This window comes from Solanum tuberosum, unplaced genomic scaffold (genome assembly GCF_000226075.1).
Source record: "Solanum tuberosum cultivar DM 1-3 516 R44 unplaced genomic scaffold, SolTub_3.0 scf00060, whole genome shotgun sequence".
NCBI lineage: Eukaryota > Viridiplantae > Streptophyta > Magnoliopsida > Solanales > Solanaceae > Solanum > Solanum tuberosum.
The window spans coordinates 525,986-541,498 of NW_006238985.1; the positions used below are offsets into that span (position 1 = coordinate 525,986).

The following is a 15,513-nucleotide window of genomic DNA, read 5'->3' on the forward strand; positions in this document are numbered from 1 at the left end:
CGCATAAGTGGAATGAGAAAAACATATACTTCCTCTGTCTCGATTTATGTGGGACTTTGATAGTTAAACAGTTTAAAGTTGATTGAAAAATTACACACGAAATCTTTAAAAAAAAATGAAATTTATATATTTGTAAACTACATAAAAAGTACTATAAGTCTGAATAATTGATAATTCAAAATATTTAAAAAATTTATGAAAAACTGACGATTAAAGATAGACTAGTTTAAATCTTGAAATTTGAAAAAATGCTACATAAAATGGGACGAAGGGAGTATTACTTTACTAAGTAATACGAGTAAATTGAGTGATCATACAAGGAATTAATTTAAATTTTATTTAAATAGAATAGCTTGGTGCATGTATTTACAACCATTTTTGTATGTATAGTTATGACTTATGTCATTCACCTTTACATTATACACACTTGGAATATTGAGTCGTTATTTCTAAAAAAAATTACCATAGGTTGCTTCCGCAATTTTTCAGGAGACTTAATTGGTTGTCACACTTGCTCTTCAAAGTCTAAATAAGCAATTTTTTACTAAAAATTATAATGTATTCTCAAACTTTATTTACAAAGACAATAATGTTTAATCAAATAACCACTTATAAACAACGAGGAAAAATTATCTGACATTGCAAATATATATTCTGTATTTACTCAAAAATTGAGGTTTAGATAAATTACAATTCACTTGAAGTTGTATCAATTTGATGTATCTGTTCACTCGGAGTTGTATCGATTCGAAGTATCTGTTCGTATTAATATAGAGCAAATCGATACACTATATAACAAGTCCTCAACTTCAGCAGCAACCTGAGGGACAAATGTTTTATGGACTTACCCCAAATTCAGCCCATTGGAAAATGGAAAAGTTGCTGGTGCTGCCCAGCCCAATTTATGAAGACTTGGATTTACCAACTATTGCCGACTATTGTGTCAATGTCAGACTGCTACTATTAAGGTTGAAGAATACATAGTACTCATTAATTTGCATTGTACTAATTTTTTTCAAAAGTTGACCCCTATTTTACACCCATATGAACTTTAGATATTTTTCAAGAAGTGTCATAATATATATGGTTCTCTGTACTTGTTTGTATGAAGTAGATATTATAAAGTTGACGAGATGGAAAACAAAACAAAATATTACTAAAAACATAGGGTTATCTTAAATTGAGAGGACAATTGACTAACATATTTCTTCTATATTTACCTACTTATTATTAATCATATCTATATGATTGACTCAAAAGATAGTGTTGATACTGATCCTAACTCTAATAAAAACAAAAGTCAAACTTAACTAACTAACAAAAGACTTTCTACTGCTGGTGGGACCAATCAATGTAGCTTTGGAACTTTATAATTTCATTAATGGTCAAAGTAAAACCTAAGTTATCAAAAAAAAAAACAAAGGTAAAACCGAAAAATATGACCTTGAATTGGACAAAGTTAAATCAAAATGTGATAGAGGGTGGGTGAATTAAACTCTTTCAGAAGTGTTGAATTCGAGCCTCAGCAGAAATATTTTCCTAGCATTAATCGAATTTGTAGATTTTTGTCATAGAATATAGAAATCAATAACCAAAAAAAAAAAGTGATAGAGATCAATAACATCTCCCTTTTTTCTTACTCCAAGGGTGGGGAAGAAAATACAAACATGACCTAAAGCTACAATAAGGAAAATTGAGAACTTTAAAGGAATAAAGGCATATACATATCATAAGATAGAATAATCATGGTAAAAATTGGTTGAACCAACCATGATAGGGACTAGTTACATAAACACACAAGAATAAAAACAGATCTAGCTAGCTAAATTAATTCCTTATTTCCCTCTATTTTTAGTAAAAAAAGAACTTTTTGCAATTGAGTTTGGCATGACTAAGGTTAACTAGTGTAATGAAATAGGCAGCGTAAGATACATGACAACATTTCATTTTAGCGGCAACGTAAAGCCAATAACCAAATATGCGCGCCCATGTCACTGTTGTCGGTTACAAGCGGCCATTTGGTTTTCTCTATTCCACTCCATGTGGTTTGGCACAACATAAGAAACAAAAAAAAAAGTTTTTAGCATTTATTGTTCAAAAAAATGTTACATTGTCAAACCTACATATAGTACTACTCTTTGTAATTAACTAATCAATTAACAAAAAAAGTGTACCTTGAAAAGGACATATGGCCTAGCACATTGGATATTATTTTTCCATACCAATAGAACACATTTTTATTTTTTTTATGATCATGATGTCTGAGTCAACTTTCGTGTAATTTGTTTAATTTCACATGATACCGTGCAATCTCTCACCTGGTTACTCTGTCCACAAAGATTAAGACAGATGAAAAGAAATCAGCTAGTATTTTTTTTGTCTATGCTAGGGTTTGAACCTAGGAGCTCATGATTCTCAACTAAATTCACTGATCATTAGGTCACATCTTGGAGGTAGTACGCAATACATCTCTCCTTACTTAATACTCTTTCTCTGTTCAACAATACTTGTCCACTATTGATTTTGCGCATTTCTTAAAAAACTATAAATAGCAGGATATTTTTATTATACCACCCTTTGAATATACTAATAAATATAATATCTTGAAAATGTAATAAAGAAATAACTATAATTAATGATAAGAATAAATTAGGAACTAGGAACTAAATGTAAAATTATCCATTGATTTCATATATTGGGAAAATATTATTGGACATCCCAAATTAGTATAGTGGACAACTATTGTTGGACGCATAGAGTATTACTCTCCATTACAATTTATGTGACATAGTTTGAATTAAGACTAAAAAAAATATAAATGATATATTTAAAACTTGTACATTATTTGCGTGTATAAATTTTCGAAACCTATGACCCTAAACATGTTTGTCATAACATTCGTGGCATTATAAAATCTTTTCATTAAGAATAAAATGTGAAATGCTTAGTTAATCATTTTCTAATTTGGAACAAACTAGAAAAAGAATGTGTCATATATTGCAGATAAAAAATAATTGGATAAATGAACTTTTTGTAGATTAAGAAATGATAGAAAACTTTTACATGACAGAAAAAAGAGTGTTAATGAATTGACTGCAAAAGAAGTAAGTCCCAACATTGTGATAATGTTGGAGATAATTGTGTCAAGTATGACGGCTGTGATTTAAATAGTAATAGAGATCAGCAGCTTATAATCTCTATAAAATAATGCAGCATAAGAATCTAACTTTTTCCTTGAATCTTTTTATCACAACATAAATATCTAATTTATTTTCATAAAAATGTATCTATGTGAGAGGATCACATGAGAAAGTGATGGACGATTTCTGTTTCGTTTTCTTACACATAATAAATTGTCACCTTCCTATGATTTAAGGCAAGTCCAACCAATTTCTACCCTACCACATTTTTAGATTGAAAAATTACAACTTTTTAGCTCCAAAAACCTTTGTTTTTCAGATGCAAAATACCCATGAATCTGTTTTACTAGATTGAAATTATGCAAATCAAGAAAAAAAAAACATAGTCTTTTCTTGATTCTTGATTCTTGGTTGTTTAGTTATTAGTGACTAGAGAAGATAAAGACATAAAGACAAAAACTCAAAAAAGTAAGCAAGAACATAAGTGTACTAATGAAAATGATGTACTACTATTAACAGTATTTCAGCAGGGAGAATTAATGGAGAGAGAAAAGAGGTAACAGAGAGAAAATAAAGAAGGTCCAGTACACCTACAACTGCCACAACTCAGGGGTTCCTTGGAGTAGCAATAAAGATTTCTTCTTTTTTCTCTTTGGTGCATTACATTTTTAATAACAGAGAAGAAAAATAAAAAGATTGTTGGGTTGAATTTATATTTACATAAAGGTTGATGATTTCTTTCATGATTTTTGTTTCAAGAAAATGGGTCATCATGGTTTTAGGATTCTTTTACATTTTCTCTTTATCATCACCTTCATTCTTGTATCTTTCTGTTGTACACATATTTTGGTTAGGGATGTCTCATTGAATGCTGCAAAGTACTTGAATAGTATTCATGGCTTTAAAGAGCTAAATTATATGGTTAGAAATGGGGATGGAAACGAAAGTCCAATTGGAAAGATCTATGGAGGGAAGCAAATCTTGATTGTGGAAAAGTTCAGAACTTTACTTGGACTGAGTAGGTTTAGTCCAAGAAATGGTGATTTTGCATATTTTGCAGTATCACCTTCACCTTCTCCATCACCATCAATTTCCCCTGAAGCACCAGCTCCTTCACCGGTGCCACGAGTTCATCGGCATCCTCATCCACATTCTCATCACCATCCCTTTATCCCAGCTGCACACAGGGTAAGGGTGAAAAGAAGAGGGAGGAGTACTAGAGTTTTAACAGCTGTTCTTGTTTCTGCTGGGATTTCAACTGTATTGTGTGCAATTGCCCTTTTTTGGGGCTGCAAAAAGTTCAAGAAACAAAGAAAGAAATCAACTAGATCAGTGTCACTGTTCAGCAGTGAAGCAGGAAGTGTATGTAGATCAAGGTATGGTAGCTCTCAGAATTCAGTGAAAAAGGTAACTTCTGATCCAGGCCCTGACCTTTTTTACCTTGATTCACTAGAAGTTGCTCTCGAATCATCGGAATCGATTTGTCTAAATAAAAGTTCTGTAATTGAAAAAATTGACTCAAATGAAAACATAGCAAACAATACATTGAGTGAGAAAGATGAACAAGAAGAGGAAATCAGTGTGTCAATGCCTGATGATGATAATTGTTCAGGTGTTGGAGAAATTGTCTGTGTTTATGAAAGTGCAGATTCAATGAAGTGTGATATCAATGATTGTAACTCTTCCAGTGGTGACAAAATAGTTCCTGAGGAAGTTCATTCATCAGATGATGAAGAAATATTCCATTCTTTATGTAATTCGCGTTCGTCTAGTAATAGATTATCCAATGTTTCAGCTGGTAGTCTTATAGATACCTCAGAAATTATGCCTCAAGAAGAATTAAAAACCTTAACTTGTTCTGTATCCTCCTCAACACACTTGTCTACTCCACCCCCACCGCCTCCACCTCCACCGCCTCCTTCGCCTACATTTCCAACTCAATCTCCTTGTAGGCCTACAGTTTCTTCAGTGAAAATGAAGTCGAAAGTTTTGAGTCATGCTTCATTGCAAATTGAATCATCCACTAGAAATTCAGATAGTTCTTTGGAAAATGATTTGTTACAATCACCTCCAAATCAGGCTAAGCCTGCTGGAGGAATTCCACCCCCACCTTGTCCTCCACCATTTGCAAGTGGAAGTACTAGTCTTTCAAAAGGCCCGCCCCCTCCACTGTCTTTGCCTTTCCAACAATTGGCATTAGGCAAAGATGGAAGTCCACTCCCAAAATTGAAACCACTTCACTGGGACAAAGTAAGAGCTGCACCAGACCGATCAACTGTTTGGGACAAGCTCAGACCAAGCTCGTTCGAGTAAGAGTGTTTCATTTTTCTCCTTTAAGGTTAGATATTATTATTCCTTATTTTCGTTATCAGTTCAGTCCATTTACAAATTTATGTTCGTGGAGCAGATTTGATGAGGAAATGATTGAGTCACTTTTCGGCTACAATCTACACAATTCTATGAAGATTGATGAAGGGAAAAGCAAAACTCCATCTCCAAGCAAGCATGTTCTTGAGCCTAAAAGACTACAAAACATAAGCATACTGTCCAAAGCTTTGGGTGTGACTGTAGAACAAGTTTCTGAAGCACTAATAAAAGGTAAGCAATTCTAACTTTCATCTCCCTTTGCAGAATTGTGTCAACTTATCTGCACATTATTCTATTTCCTCATGGAATTAATAAGATTAAGTGTCATCGTCTCTTACAACGTCTTCCTAATAGGAAACGGATTGTTTTTGCCACAACTGGAGGCTCTGGCTAAGATGGTACCTACTAAAGAAGAAGAGGACAAACTGTCAAGTTATAAAGGAGACATCAATGAACTAGGGTCAGCAGAGAAGTTTGTAATGGCAATGCTTAAGGTGCCATTTGCATTCTTGAGAATAGAAGCCATGCTTTATCGCGAGACATTTGATGATGAAGTTAATCTTCTCAAAAAATCTTTCTCAATGCTAGAGGTAACTAACCAAAAAAAAAAAGTAGTTTTTCTCACTTTTCATCTGATAATAATGACTAAAGTTTACATTTTACTCTCTCAGGAGGCCTGCAAGGAACTCAGATCAAGTCGACTGTTCTTAAAATTGCTAGAAGCAGTGTTGAAAACTGGAAACAGGATGAACATTGGGACAATAAGAGGAGGAGCCAGAGCATTCAAACTTGATGCCTTACTTAAGCTATCCGACGTAAAAGGCACTGATGGAAAAACCACACTGCTTCATTTCGTCGTTCAAGAAATCATTCGATCAGAAGGCTTGAAGGTCTCACAAAGCATCATGGGAAAAATAGACGGGAGACGCAAGATTAAAACTATTGCAGACAGAGAGGAAGATTACAAAAGGATGGGTCTTGATCTTGTTTCTGGTCTAGGCACTGAGCTATTCAATGTCAAGAAAACAGCCACAATGGACTTGGATGTCATCGCAACCTCAGTCTCAGATCTATCAGAAGAAATGAACAAGATAAAAGCATTAGTAACAAATGACTTGTCTCCATTTGAAAATAATGGTAACTTTGTGCACTCAATGACAACATTCTTGAATTATGCAGAAAGGAACCTAAAGGAATTACAGGAAGACGAGAATCGAGTTCTTTTACGTGTTAAAGAAGTCACAGAATACTTCCACGGAAATGTAAGCAAAGATGAATCCAACCCTCTCAGGATTTTTGTCATTGTGAGAGATTTCTTGAACATGTTAGATCATGTATGCAAAGAGCTTAGAAGCTCAAAAACACCTAATAGTCTTAACCCTCTAGCCCCATTCAGATAGGATTGTGTGTTAATAGTTTTTGTATGTTTCTTCTTTTAACAATTTTCAACTATTGTGTAAGATTTTGTATCAAGAATTCAAAAGTTATTTGCCTCAATAACTTGTAGTCATAATGAATAACAGTGTACAATAAGGTCATCAAATGTGGTAACCAAACCTTAAAAGGTGGCAAAATCAATCCTTCATGTACAAGTTTAAGCTAGCGTTTGGCGACAGATTTTAGATCATATTTATTTGTTTGACTATGAAATTTGATTGTATTTTGAAAAATCAAATTTTCAAATATTATCAACAAAGTGTAACCAAATCAGAAGGTACAAAATCAAGATTTGAGATTCCCCTTCTGAAATGGAAGGATTGAGATTCCTGGAGGCCAATTGAAAACAAGAAGGAAACTGTCTCTAGCAGAAAGTAGACATCATCATTTAACCACTTTACCTTAATAAGGATTTCTGATTTCTGACATGCACTCATAGACCTAGTTGTCAATGCAGAATTTGTATTTACAAGAAGAATATTGACTCCTTTTTCAACATCAATAAAAATAGCTCAGCAGCTTCAACTGGATAACAGAAAAAGATCACCATCTTTAGCTATATTTAGGAGGCGTTTGGCCTTAATTTTTACATATTTTTTAGGGTTGAATTCCCAAAAAATATGTTTGGCCAAATTATTTTTTTGAATCACGCTTGAAGTTGAATTATAAAATTTCCAAGAATTTGAAAAATAATAAAAAGGTTTTTTTTACTTTTTTCCATTTAAACTACTCACAAAAATTTAAAAACAACTCTAATTTGTATTTGTTGTTGAACACAACTTCCAATTTTCAAATATCATTTCACTTCATAAATAAAAACTTCTTTTTTCCAAAATTCATAATAAAGCATGACCAAACGCCTACTTAGATCATCTTTTTGTCAAAAGTAGCAAAATAATTATCACGTTTGATCAATATGCAAAATGAGCTTATTTTGGGAAGTATTAAAAGTATTTGGGGATAATAACAAAAAAAAATTAACCAAATAATGAAGAACTTGGGTTGGTAGCTTGTGTTTGGCAATATTTTTAAAATTAAAGAAAATAAAAAATACCCAGTGAAAATGGTTCACAAATGTCCCTCTCTTTTTTTAATCTTTTGATCTAAAAACATCATATATCCTTATTTTTTACTTTAATATATCTCTCTTTTCCACCTTTTGTTTTAAAACTCTCATCAAACCTTTTTTTTTTATAGTGACAAATGTTTAATCATTATTATCAGCGAAAAAGAGTGCGCCAAGCAGCCAGCAATATACACTAACAATTTTTTGAACAAAAAACATATTTAACAATATTTTTGAGAATGAAGTATAAAAACTTAATTTCACCAAATTAATTATATTATTACAAAAAAGAAAAAGTTATCCTAAATAGGAATTGATACGAAGTTCTACCCTTTAATCGATTGAGGACCGGAATTAAAGTTGGAGTAGAAAGCGTAAGTTGATAAGAATTTGTTATTTTTTGTATTTATTTAATTGATGTTCAATTAGAATTTGTTATCCTAATTCATATAAAATAGATTTTCTAATTCTAGTTTAATTTAATTTCTTATTATTTATTATAAATAGAATGTTGCTAACAGAAAGCGCTTTATATATTTTTATATATTATCGTTGGTGCTCAATAAATCAAGAACATTCGGGGACTTTCATTAACCGAACGGGTACCCACGTGTTTGATGGTAATTGGCTGATTGATGTGTAAAATATTATTGAAGCAAGAAACAGCCTATCAACTTCTTCTATTGGAGAGAACACTCTAGTTTTATGTCATCAAACTAAAAATTCACTCACAACTCTCAACTTTAAATAGCCTCAATAATCAAGTATTCATCAATCAAGGGAGAATTAATGAGAATGAGACGTTCAAAGGATTTCAAGAACTTAGCATTCTTGATTTTGCTTCTTTTTGCTTCAGGTGATTATCTAATTACTCCTATTACCTTTACAAGTTTTCTTGTTTTTTGCATCCTTCTACTTCTTAATTCTAGTTTTGTTGTTGTTTGTGTGTTGCTGTACATGCACAAGTTTGTTTTTATATACTGTTGAAATTATTAGGGTGGGTTAAAGTCCCCACTTTGGCTGGGAAGAGTGTCTGTTTATATGAACTTGGACAATTCTGCTCTCATGAGTTAACTTTTGGGTTGAGCTAGGTATCATAGTAGGGTTTGTCTCGTTCGGGCCCGTTCCATGAGGGTGTTAGAGCTTCTTATGTGATGAACTAGCTTTTGGGGTTGAATTAGAATCAGATAATTTGTTTGCATACTAATGCTTTTTTCAATATATCTTCTCTGTTTTCACCTTGTGGAGCTATAGTAAAAATAGAAACTTTCCATATAAATCAGTGTTCTTTTCTGTAAAGTTATAGTCTTTTCCTGATATATTTGTTTGTATTTAGATTCTTGATATTTCTAATTGCTGTTCTTGTTCTTCAAGATAAGTTGAATTTTACTACATATGACCTGCTGACTGTTTTTTTGTAATGTTCGGAAAGAGTTTTGCTTAGGAGTAACAGTAGCTGCTGAGAAAAAACAGAAACAGAATCTTGGAACAGTGATTGGAATTGATCTAGGGACAACATATTCTTGTGTGGGTGTATACAAAGGTGAGAACAATGTCGAGATCATAGCGAACGACCAAGGAAACAGAATCACCCCTTCATGGGTTGCATTCACTGATACAGAGAGATTAATTGGAGAAGCTGCAAAGAATCAAGCAGCTCTTAACCCCGAACGTACTATATATGATGTTAAAAGGCTTATTGGAAGGAAGTAAGTTTATGATCAGCTAAAAAAAAAATTGTTTTGTTGTGAAAGTTGTATTGTGGAGCTTGTGTGATTTTTGGTGTTCTGATTTGATTTTGTCGGTGTTGTTTTGGTAGGTTTGATGATCCAGAAGTTCAAAAAATTATAAAAATGTTACCTTTTAATATTGTGAACAAAGATGGCAAGCCTTATGTAGAAGTGAAGATTAAAGAGGGCGACGTTAAAGTGTTTAGCCCAGAGGAAATTAGTGCTATGATTTTGCAGAAAATGAAGGAAACAGCTGAGGCATATCTAGGGAAATCAATTAAGCACGCTGTCATCACCGTTCCAGGTAAACTTAAACGACATTAAAAAGATATCGATAACATGTATTTTCACATAATTGCTATAACTTTGATCATGAAAAAGTTGTTCTCTTTTTTTTGTTGTTGATTGAGTTATTTGGTTCATATGTAGCTTATTTTAATGATGCACAAAGGCAAGCAACCAAGGATGCTGGTACCATAGCAGGGCTGAATGTAGTTAGGATAATAAACGAGCCGACTGCGGCTGCTATAGCCTATGGATTGGATAAGAAAGGGAAAGAACAGAACATTTTGGTGTATGATCTTGGTGGTGGCACATTTGATGTTAGCATACTTAGCATTGATAATGGTGTTTTTGAGGTCCTAGCAACAAATGGTAACACTCACTTAGGAGGAGAGGACTTCGATCACAAACTAATGGACTATTTCATCAAGTTGATCAAGAGGAAATATAGCAAGGATATTAGTAATGACAAGAAAGCTCTTGGAAAGCTTAGAAGAGAATGTGAGAGAGCGAAGAGGGCCTTAAGTAACCAGCACCAAGTACGTATCGAGATCGAGTCTCTTTTCGATGGTATTGACTTCTCCGAGCCATTAACAAGGGCGAGATTCGAGGAGTTGAACATGGATTTGTTCAAGAAGACAATGGGTCCAGTCAAGAAGGCATTAGAGGATGCAAACTTGAAGAAGACGGATATTGATGAACTCGTGCTCGTTGGTGGGAGTACTCGAATTCCAAAGGTGCAACAGCTCTTGAAGGATTTCTTTGATGGGAAAGAACCTAACAAGGGTGTTAATCCTGACGAAGCTGTAGCTTACGGAGCAGCAATACAAGGAGCAATCCTTGGTGGAGAAGGAGGGGAAGAGACCAAAGGTAACTAATTTATGTTTTTTCCTCTGATATAACAGAAGCATTTTTTGTTGTGTTTCTTTTTTAGTTTGCATAACTAGGTTTTGACATTCCTTTTTTGTTCCTCAGATCTTTTGTTGCTTGATGTGACTCCTCTAAGTCTGGGAATTGAGACAGTTGGTGGGGTTATGACAAAGTTGATTCCAAGAAACAGTAGGATACCTGTCAAGAAAACCCAAGTTTTCACCACCTATCAAGACCAACAAACATCTGTAACAATTAAGGTAACATTGCTAGTTCAGCAATTGTTTGACATCAGATTGAAGTCTGGACTATAGTTGGTCATTGTTCTTACATGTTGGAAATAAGAATTAACACAATCTTATGGATATCCTTTAGGTATATGAAGGTGAAAGGAGCTTAACGAAGGATTGTCGTGAACTTGGAAGCTTTGACTTGTCTGGTATACCGCCTGCTCCAAGGTAAGTTTTGATGAATGAGAAGTAGCTAAAAGGAAGGAAAAAAACCTTTAATATCATTTTCATGAGCTTTGGAACTTCTGATCCAAGTACATAAATGTTAAAATCTTTTGTAGGGGAGTGCCACAAATTGAGGTGACTTTTCAGGTTGATGAGAATGGAATTCTACATGTAACAGCACAAGACAAAGCAGCTAAGAAATCGAAATCTATTACCATCACTAGTGACAAGTCGCGTCTAAGCCAGGAAGAAATCGATAGAATGTTGAAGGAGGCGGAGGAGTTTGCAGAGGAAGACAGAAAGGTAAAGGAGAAGGTGGATGCTCAGAACAAGCTTGAAACATACATTTACAACATGAAGAACACAATCAACGACAAGCTCGCAGAGAAGATTGATTCTGATGACAAAAAGAAGATAGAGAACGCTCTTAAGGAAGCTACAGAGTGGTTGGATGATAATCAAAACGCGGAGAAAGAAGACTATGATGAGAAGATGAAAGACTTGGAAGATGTATGCAATCCTGTCATAAAGAAGGTCTATGAGAAGAGTGGTGCAAGTTCTGCAAATTCAGGAGATGAGGAAGAGGAGGCTTATGATGAATTATAGAGCGAACACACTATATTTGTATTTTTGCATTCATGAGTAGCTTTCTTTTTTTCTTTTTTCATTTTTTGTTTTTTGTTTATCCTTTAAGATTGTAGAATAAACTTGGCCATTTAATTTGACTCTTTACTAGTTTTAGTTTCACCTGCATTCTTTTCTTCCGTTTGTTTGAATCGCACAACTGGTTCTAACGCATAGCACTACTATTACTCGAGTTAAATAGAAAACCAATTTGTTTAATAGTTTACATAATAATACTATTACCAAGGACTGTATTTTTGTGTGATCTGTAGAAACTTGAATTAGTGTTGTGGAAGAGCTAAAATGTTTTTAAAGGAGAACTGAAAAATTATATTACCAGGTTTTATTGAAGACCTATTGAGGTAAGCCTCTTATTGAGTACAGCAATTGAACATGCAACTCAGTGACACACAGACGTAGCTATTGGCACTCGGAAATTACCAAATACCAAAACATTTTTCTACCGTAAACTCTGATATTACGAAATACTAATGAACAAACTAATATCGAAAAACATTGAAACTATATTTACAAAACACAAATTCTATCAATTTGATCCTTCAACAATTTCATATTGCCACGTCACTAGAGAAAAGGAACAGCCAACGAAAAAAATCCCTAGCCCTATCGCAAGAATGGCATCTCCAAAATAACTCAGTAATGGTACAATTTCATATCATTCATAATTTAACAGGGAGTAAGTTTAAAACCATCAACAATATATAAAGTGCCTGATAATGTCACATTGGAATAACTTGAAAGTATATCTCAAAAGACACAAACGAACAAGGAACAGAACAAAACTTATAGTTCTCTAAAGATCAACAAAGATAAAATTACCCTGCTTGGAATATTAAGTTTTAACAAGAAAATGAAAATCCAAGTGATTTCAACATCTGATTTCAAAATTGAAACAACCACTAAGTCTAAGATGGCAGGAATCTAAGAGAAGCTTGAACTAGTAGGTGCACCGCCACCAAAACCTCCAGATCCACGGCCGAATCCAGGTCTTCCACCAGAACCCTATAAAGTGTTAACATGATAGTTTAGAATTGGGTGAAATAACACAAAAGATATTTGAGATCCAAGATACTTTCTCATGCACCAAAGTATCGCCAACACAACTTGATGATGATTCACGCACCAATGAAGTGAAGAAAAACAAAATTCAGGTATCAAGACAATAATAATTCTAAAAGACAACACCCTACTTGGAAGAAAAATGTAGCAGATTACTGACATTCAGACCGAAGATACTTTTCTTAACAGGTGAAGCTGACTTGTGACAGCTAGGTTCTCCCACGGGACTACAAAACCCAAATAAGGCAGTACATAGGAGATCCTAAATCAACAATCAGCAACTCACTTCTCTGCTTTTTTGTATTTCCCTGACTTATAGACCTAATATTGCTTGGACTCTTCCAAAGTAGTGAATTTTATTAGAGGATCCGACAATGGTGCAGTAACATTTACGGAGTCCGAGCAACTTAGCTATAGGCAACAACTAATCTGAAGCAAATAACATACTGACAGGTAGAATGAAGTCGAGCAATAGCATGACCAACGAATTCAAGTTGATCTTTGGATAAATTAGGTTACTCCAAGTTTTAGGTTTCAATTGGCAACTAAAATATGCACTAACCGGGAACAAGACCAACAAAATTATAACATCTAGATGCTGCAGCTGATGAATATGGTGACTCCATTTTATACCAAGGGAACAGTGAAAAATTCATTTGAATCTCAAAAGGGAAACTTCAGGAAATTTTGTTAGAATTCGGAAGCTTGTTTGAGCTATTTCAGACACTTATCAGTGGCATCAACACATTTCCTTTCAACAAATACAGAATAAATAGATAATTCTTATTCAATCAACAGAAACATAGTCTATTTACTTCAAACAACAAGAAAACAATGCTCATAAATACAATTGTTAGGCTAACTAAAGTAAAAAAAAACGCTTCAGGATTTAAAAGAAAAGAGCAATTACCCTGAAAGCAGGCTGGTAGTCAGCTGGAGCTCCACCCTTCTCACCTCCAAACTCACCAGGTGGACCTCTAGGTCCAGCACGGTAACCATCTCTGTCGCCATACCTTGGCCTATCACCCTCAAACCTTGGTGGTCCACTGCAAAACCAGTAACACATCCATAAGTATTCTTTGAACAAATACACAACGAAAATCAATTAGAACTCGCAAAAAACTCAATTTCAAACTAATCAATCAAACTGAAAGGGTAATTACCGAGGACGATCGCCTGGAGGGCCACCCATGGGACGACCAAGGGGTTTAGCCGATTTCTTCAGTGTAGCGGGGACAATTTCAGATGGAAGGTTAAGGTAAGTCCTGAGGAACTCAATGCCATCATTTGTAAGATACCAGTAGTAGTGCATCCAAGCGAATGTCTCGCGAACATACTCCTTAGATTTGAAGCTCTGCATCAGTTTGATAACCTGTAGATTTGGCACATCGATTAACGGATGCTTGGCCAAGTTGTAATCCTTCTTCGCGTAGCACACTCCCTCTACAACAACACCAAAAAATCACATCAGAAAATGAAACTTACGAAATGACGTACAGAAAAAGATAAAGAGATAAAGATACTGACCTTGGAAGAGGTATTTGGAGATCTCTCTACGGTTCTTCTCTGAGATAATCTGAAAAAAAATTGACAAATTCGAATTAGAAACTTCTATAGAAAACGCCTCCATAGATGCAGATAGAGGAAGAGAAAATACCATGGCTGCTGGAAGAAGATTGGGGAAGTTGTGAGAGAAATCACACAGTTGCCTCCAGCGATTTCAGCAGCAAAGTTTTCTGTCCTTGAACCCTAGATTGCGACATTTTATATGTTAGGTTTGGAATCTTAGTGGGCTTTTCTTAGTTCAAGTTGAAGCCCTAAACGGCCCATAGAAGAATGTGGATAATGCTGGCCCATGATACTTGGTGGATCCTTAATACAGAAACAGATGAGATGATTAGAGACTTGAGTTATGCAGCCAAGGATTAGTTGTAAAAAAAAATATTTATATTTTTTATGTATATGATTAGTTAGGTAAAGTTAAGTTAGAGTATTTCATTTTCTATTTTTGGTATTGAATACATATTTTCTCTCATAATTTATATGAGTATTAATTATGTTAGGTTTGTAAATCGCAAATCAAACACCTAATTACTTTTATATCTTTATAAATACCTTCTTAATCGGCTATCGAATATATGATACTATTATTTATGCATAATTAATACCTGCATAATTCACTATCAAATCAACTACTGAACAACCCCTAAGAGCTTGTTTGGATGATCGTTACACTATGCAGGCCCGGCTCTATGTATACAAAAATAAGACATTGGCCTTAGGCCCCCAATTTTAGGAGGCCTCAATTTTTTACCAAGAATAAATTATGTGTTAATTTTTTATAGAAAAATATTAATTATTTATAATAAAAAGTATATATTTAAAATTACTATTTTATTCTCTTCAACCCAATTCAAATAGAAAAAATCAAGAAAATATTATTTTATTTTCTTACACTCTCT

The 15,513-nt window shown here is 34.0% G+C and overlaps 3 protein-coding genes across 3 annotated transcripts; 2 read left to right on the forward strand and 1 right to left on the reverse strand.

Annotated features, from left to right (window-relative positions):
- Positions 1 to 3,605: 3,605 nt before the first annotated feature.
- On the forward strand, positions 3,606 to 7,067 carry LOC102605377 (formin-like protein 11). The gene is made up of 4 exons (XM_006344778.2): positions 3,606 to 5,449; positions 5,548 to 5,738; positions 5,862 to 6,097; positions 6,179 to 7,067. Exons 1-4 carry the CDS (start codon positions 3,903 to 3,905, stop codon positions 6,905 to 6,907), a joined length of 2,703 nt encoding a protein of 900 aa, XP_006344840.1. The 5' UTR covers positions 3,606 to 3,902; the 3' UTR covers positions 6,908 to 7,067.
- Positions 7,068 to 8,682: 1,615 nt separating this feature from the next.
- Positions 8,683 to 12,094, forward strand: LOC102604599 (luminal-binding protein 5). Its single transcript, XM_006344604.2, has 7 exons — positions 8,683 to 8,866; positions 9,443 to 9,719; positions 9,830 to 10,044; positions 10,170 to 10,892; positions 10,998 to 11,152; positions 11,268 to 11,350; positions 11,464 to 12,094. The coding sequence occupies exons 1-7, from the start codon at positions 8,800 to 8,802 to the stop codon at positions 11,951 to 11,953; spliced, it is 2,010 nt and encodes a 669-aa protein (XP_006344666.1). The 5' UTR covers positions 8,683 to 8,799; the 3' UTR covers positions 11,954 to 12,094.
- A 575-nt stretch (positions 12,095 to 12,669) lies between these two features.
- LOC102604938 (40S ribosomal protein S10-like) lies at positions 12,670 to 14,759 on the reverse strand. Its single transcript, NM_001288232.1, is given in 5 exon segments — positions 12,670 to 12,994; positions 13,962 to 14,097; positions 14,215 to 14,494; positions 14,579 to 14,627; positions 14,709 to 14,759. Coding segments are annotated over 5 exon segments (549 nt in total). The 5' UTR covers positions 14,712 to 14,759; the 3' UTR covers positions 12,670 to 12,913.
- Positions 14,760 to 15,513: the final 754 nt, after the last annotated feature.

What these genes read in the sequence shown, in the direction of transcription:
- LOC102605377 (XM_006344778.2), top strand. Translation starts at nt 3,903, where the DNA reads ATGGGTCATCATGGTTTTAGGATTCTTTTACATTTTCTCTTTATCATC. An exon ending in CTCAGACCAAGCTCGTTCGA is followed by an intron (nt 5,450 to 5,547) that starts GTAAGAGTGTTT and finishes TTCGTGGAGCAG; the next exon opens with ATTTGATGAGGAAATGATTG. An exon ending in AATCTTTCTCAATGCTAGAG is followed by an intron (nt 6,098 to 6,178) that starts GTAACTAACCAA and finishes TTACTCTCTCAG; the next exon opens with GAGGCCTGCAAGGAACTCAG.
- LOC102604599 (XM_006344604.2), top strand. Translation starts at nt 8,800, where the DNA reads ATGAGAATGAGACGTTCAAAGGATTTCAAGAACTTAGCATTCTTGATT. An exon ending in TTTGCTTCTTTTTGCTTCAG is followed by an intron (nt 8,867 to 9,442) that starts GTGATTATCTAA and finishes ATGTTCGGAAAG; the next exon opens with AGTTTTGCTTAGGAGTAACA. An exon ending in AGGAGGGGAAGAGACCAAAG is followed by an intron (nt 10,893 to 10,997) that starts GTAACTAATTTA and finishes TTTGTTCCTCAG; the next exon opens with ATCTTTTGTTGCTTGATGTG.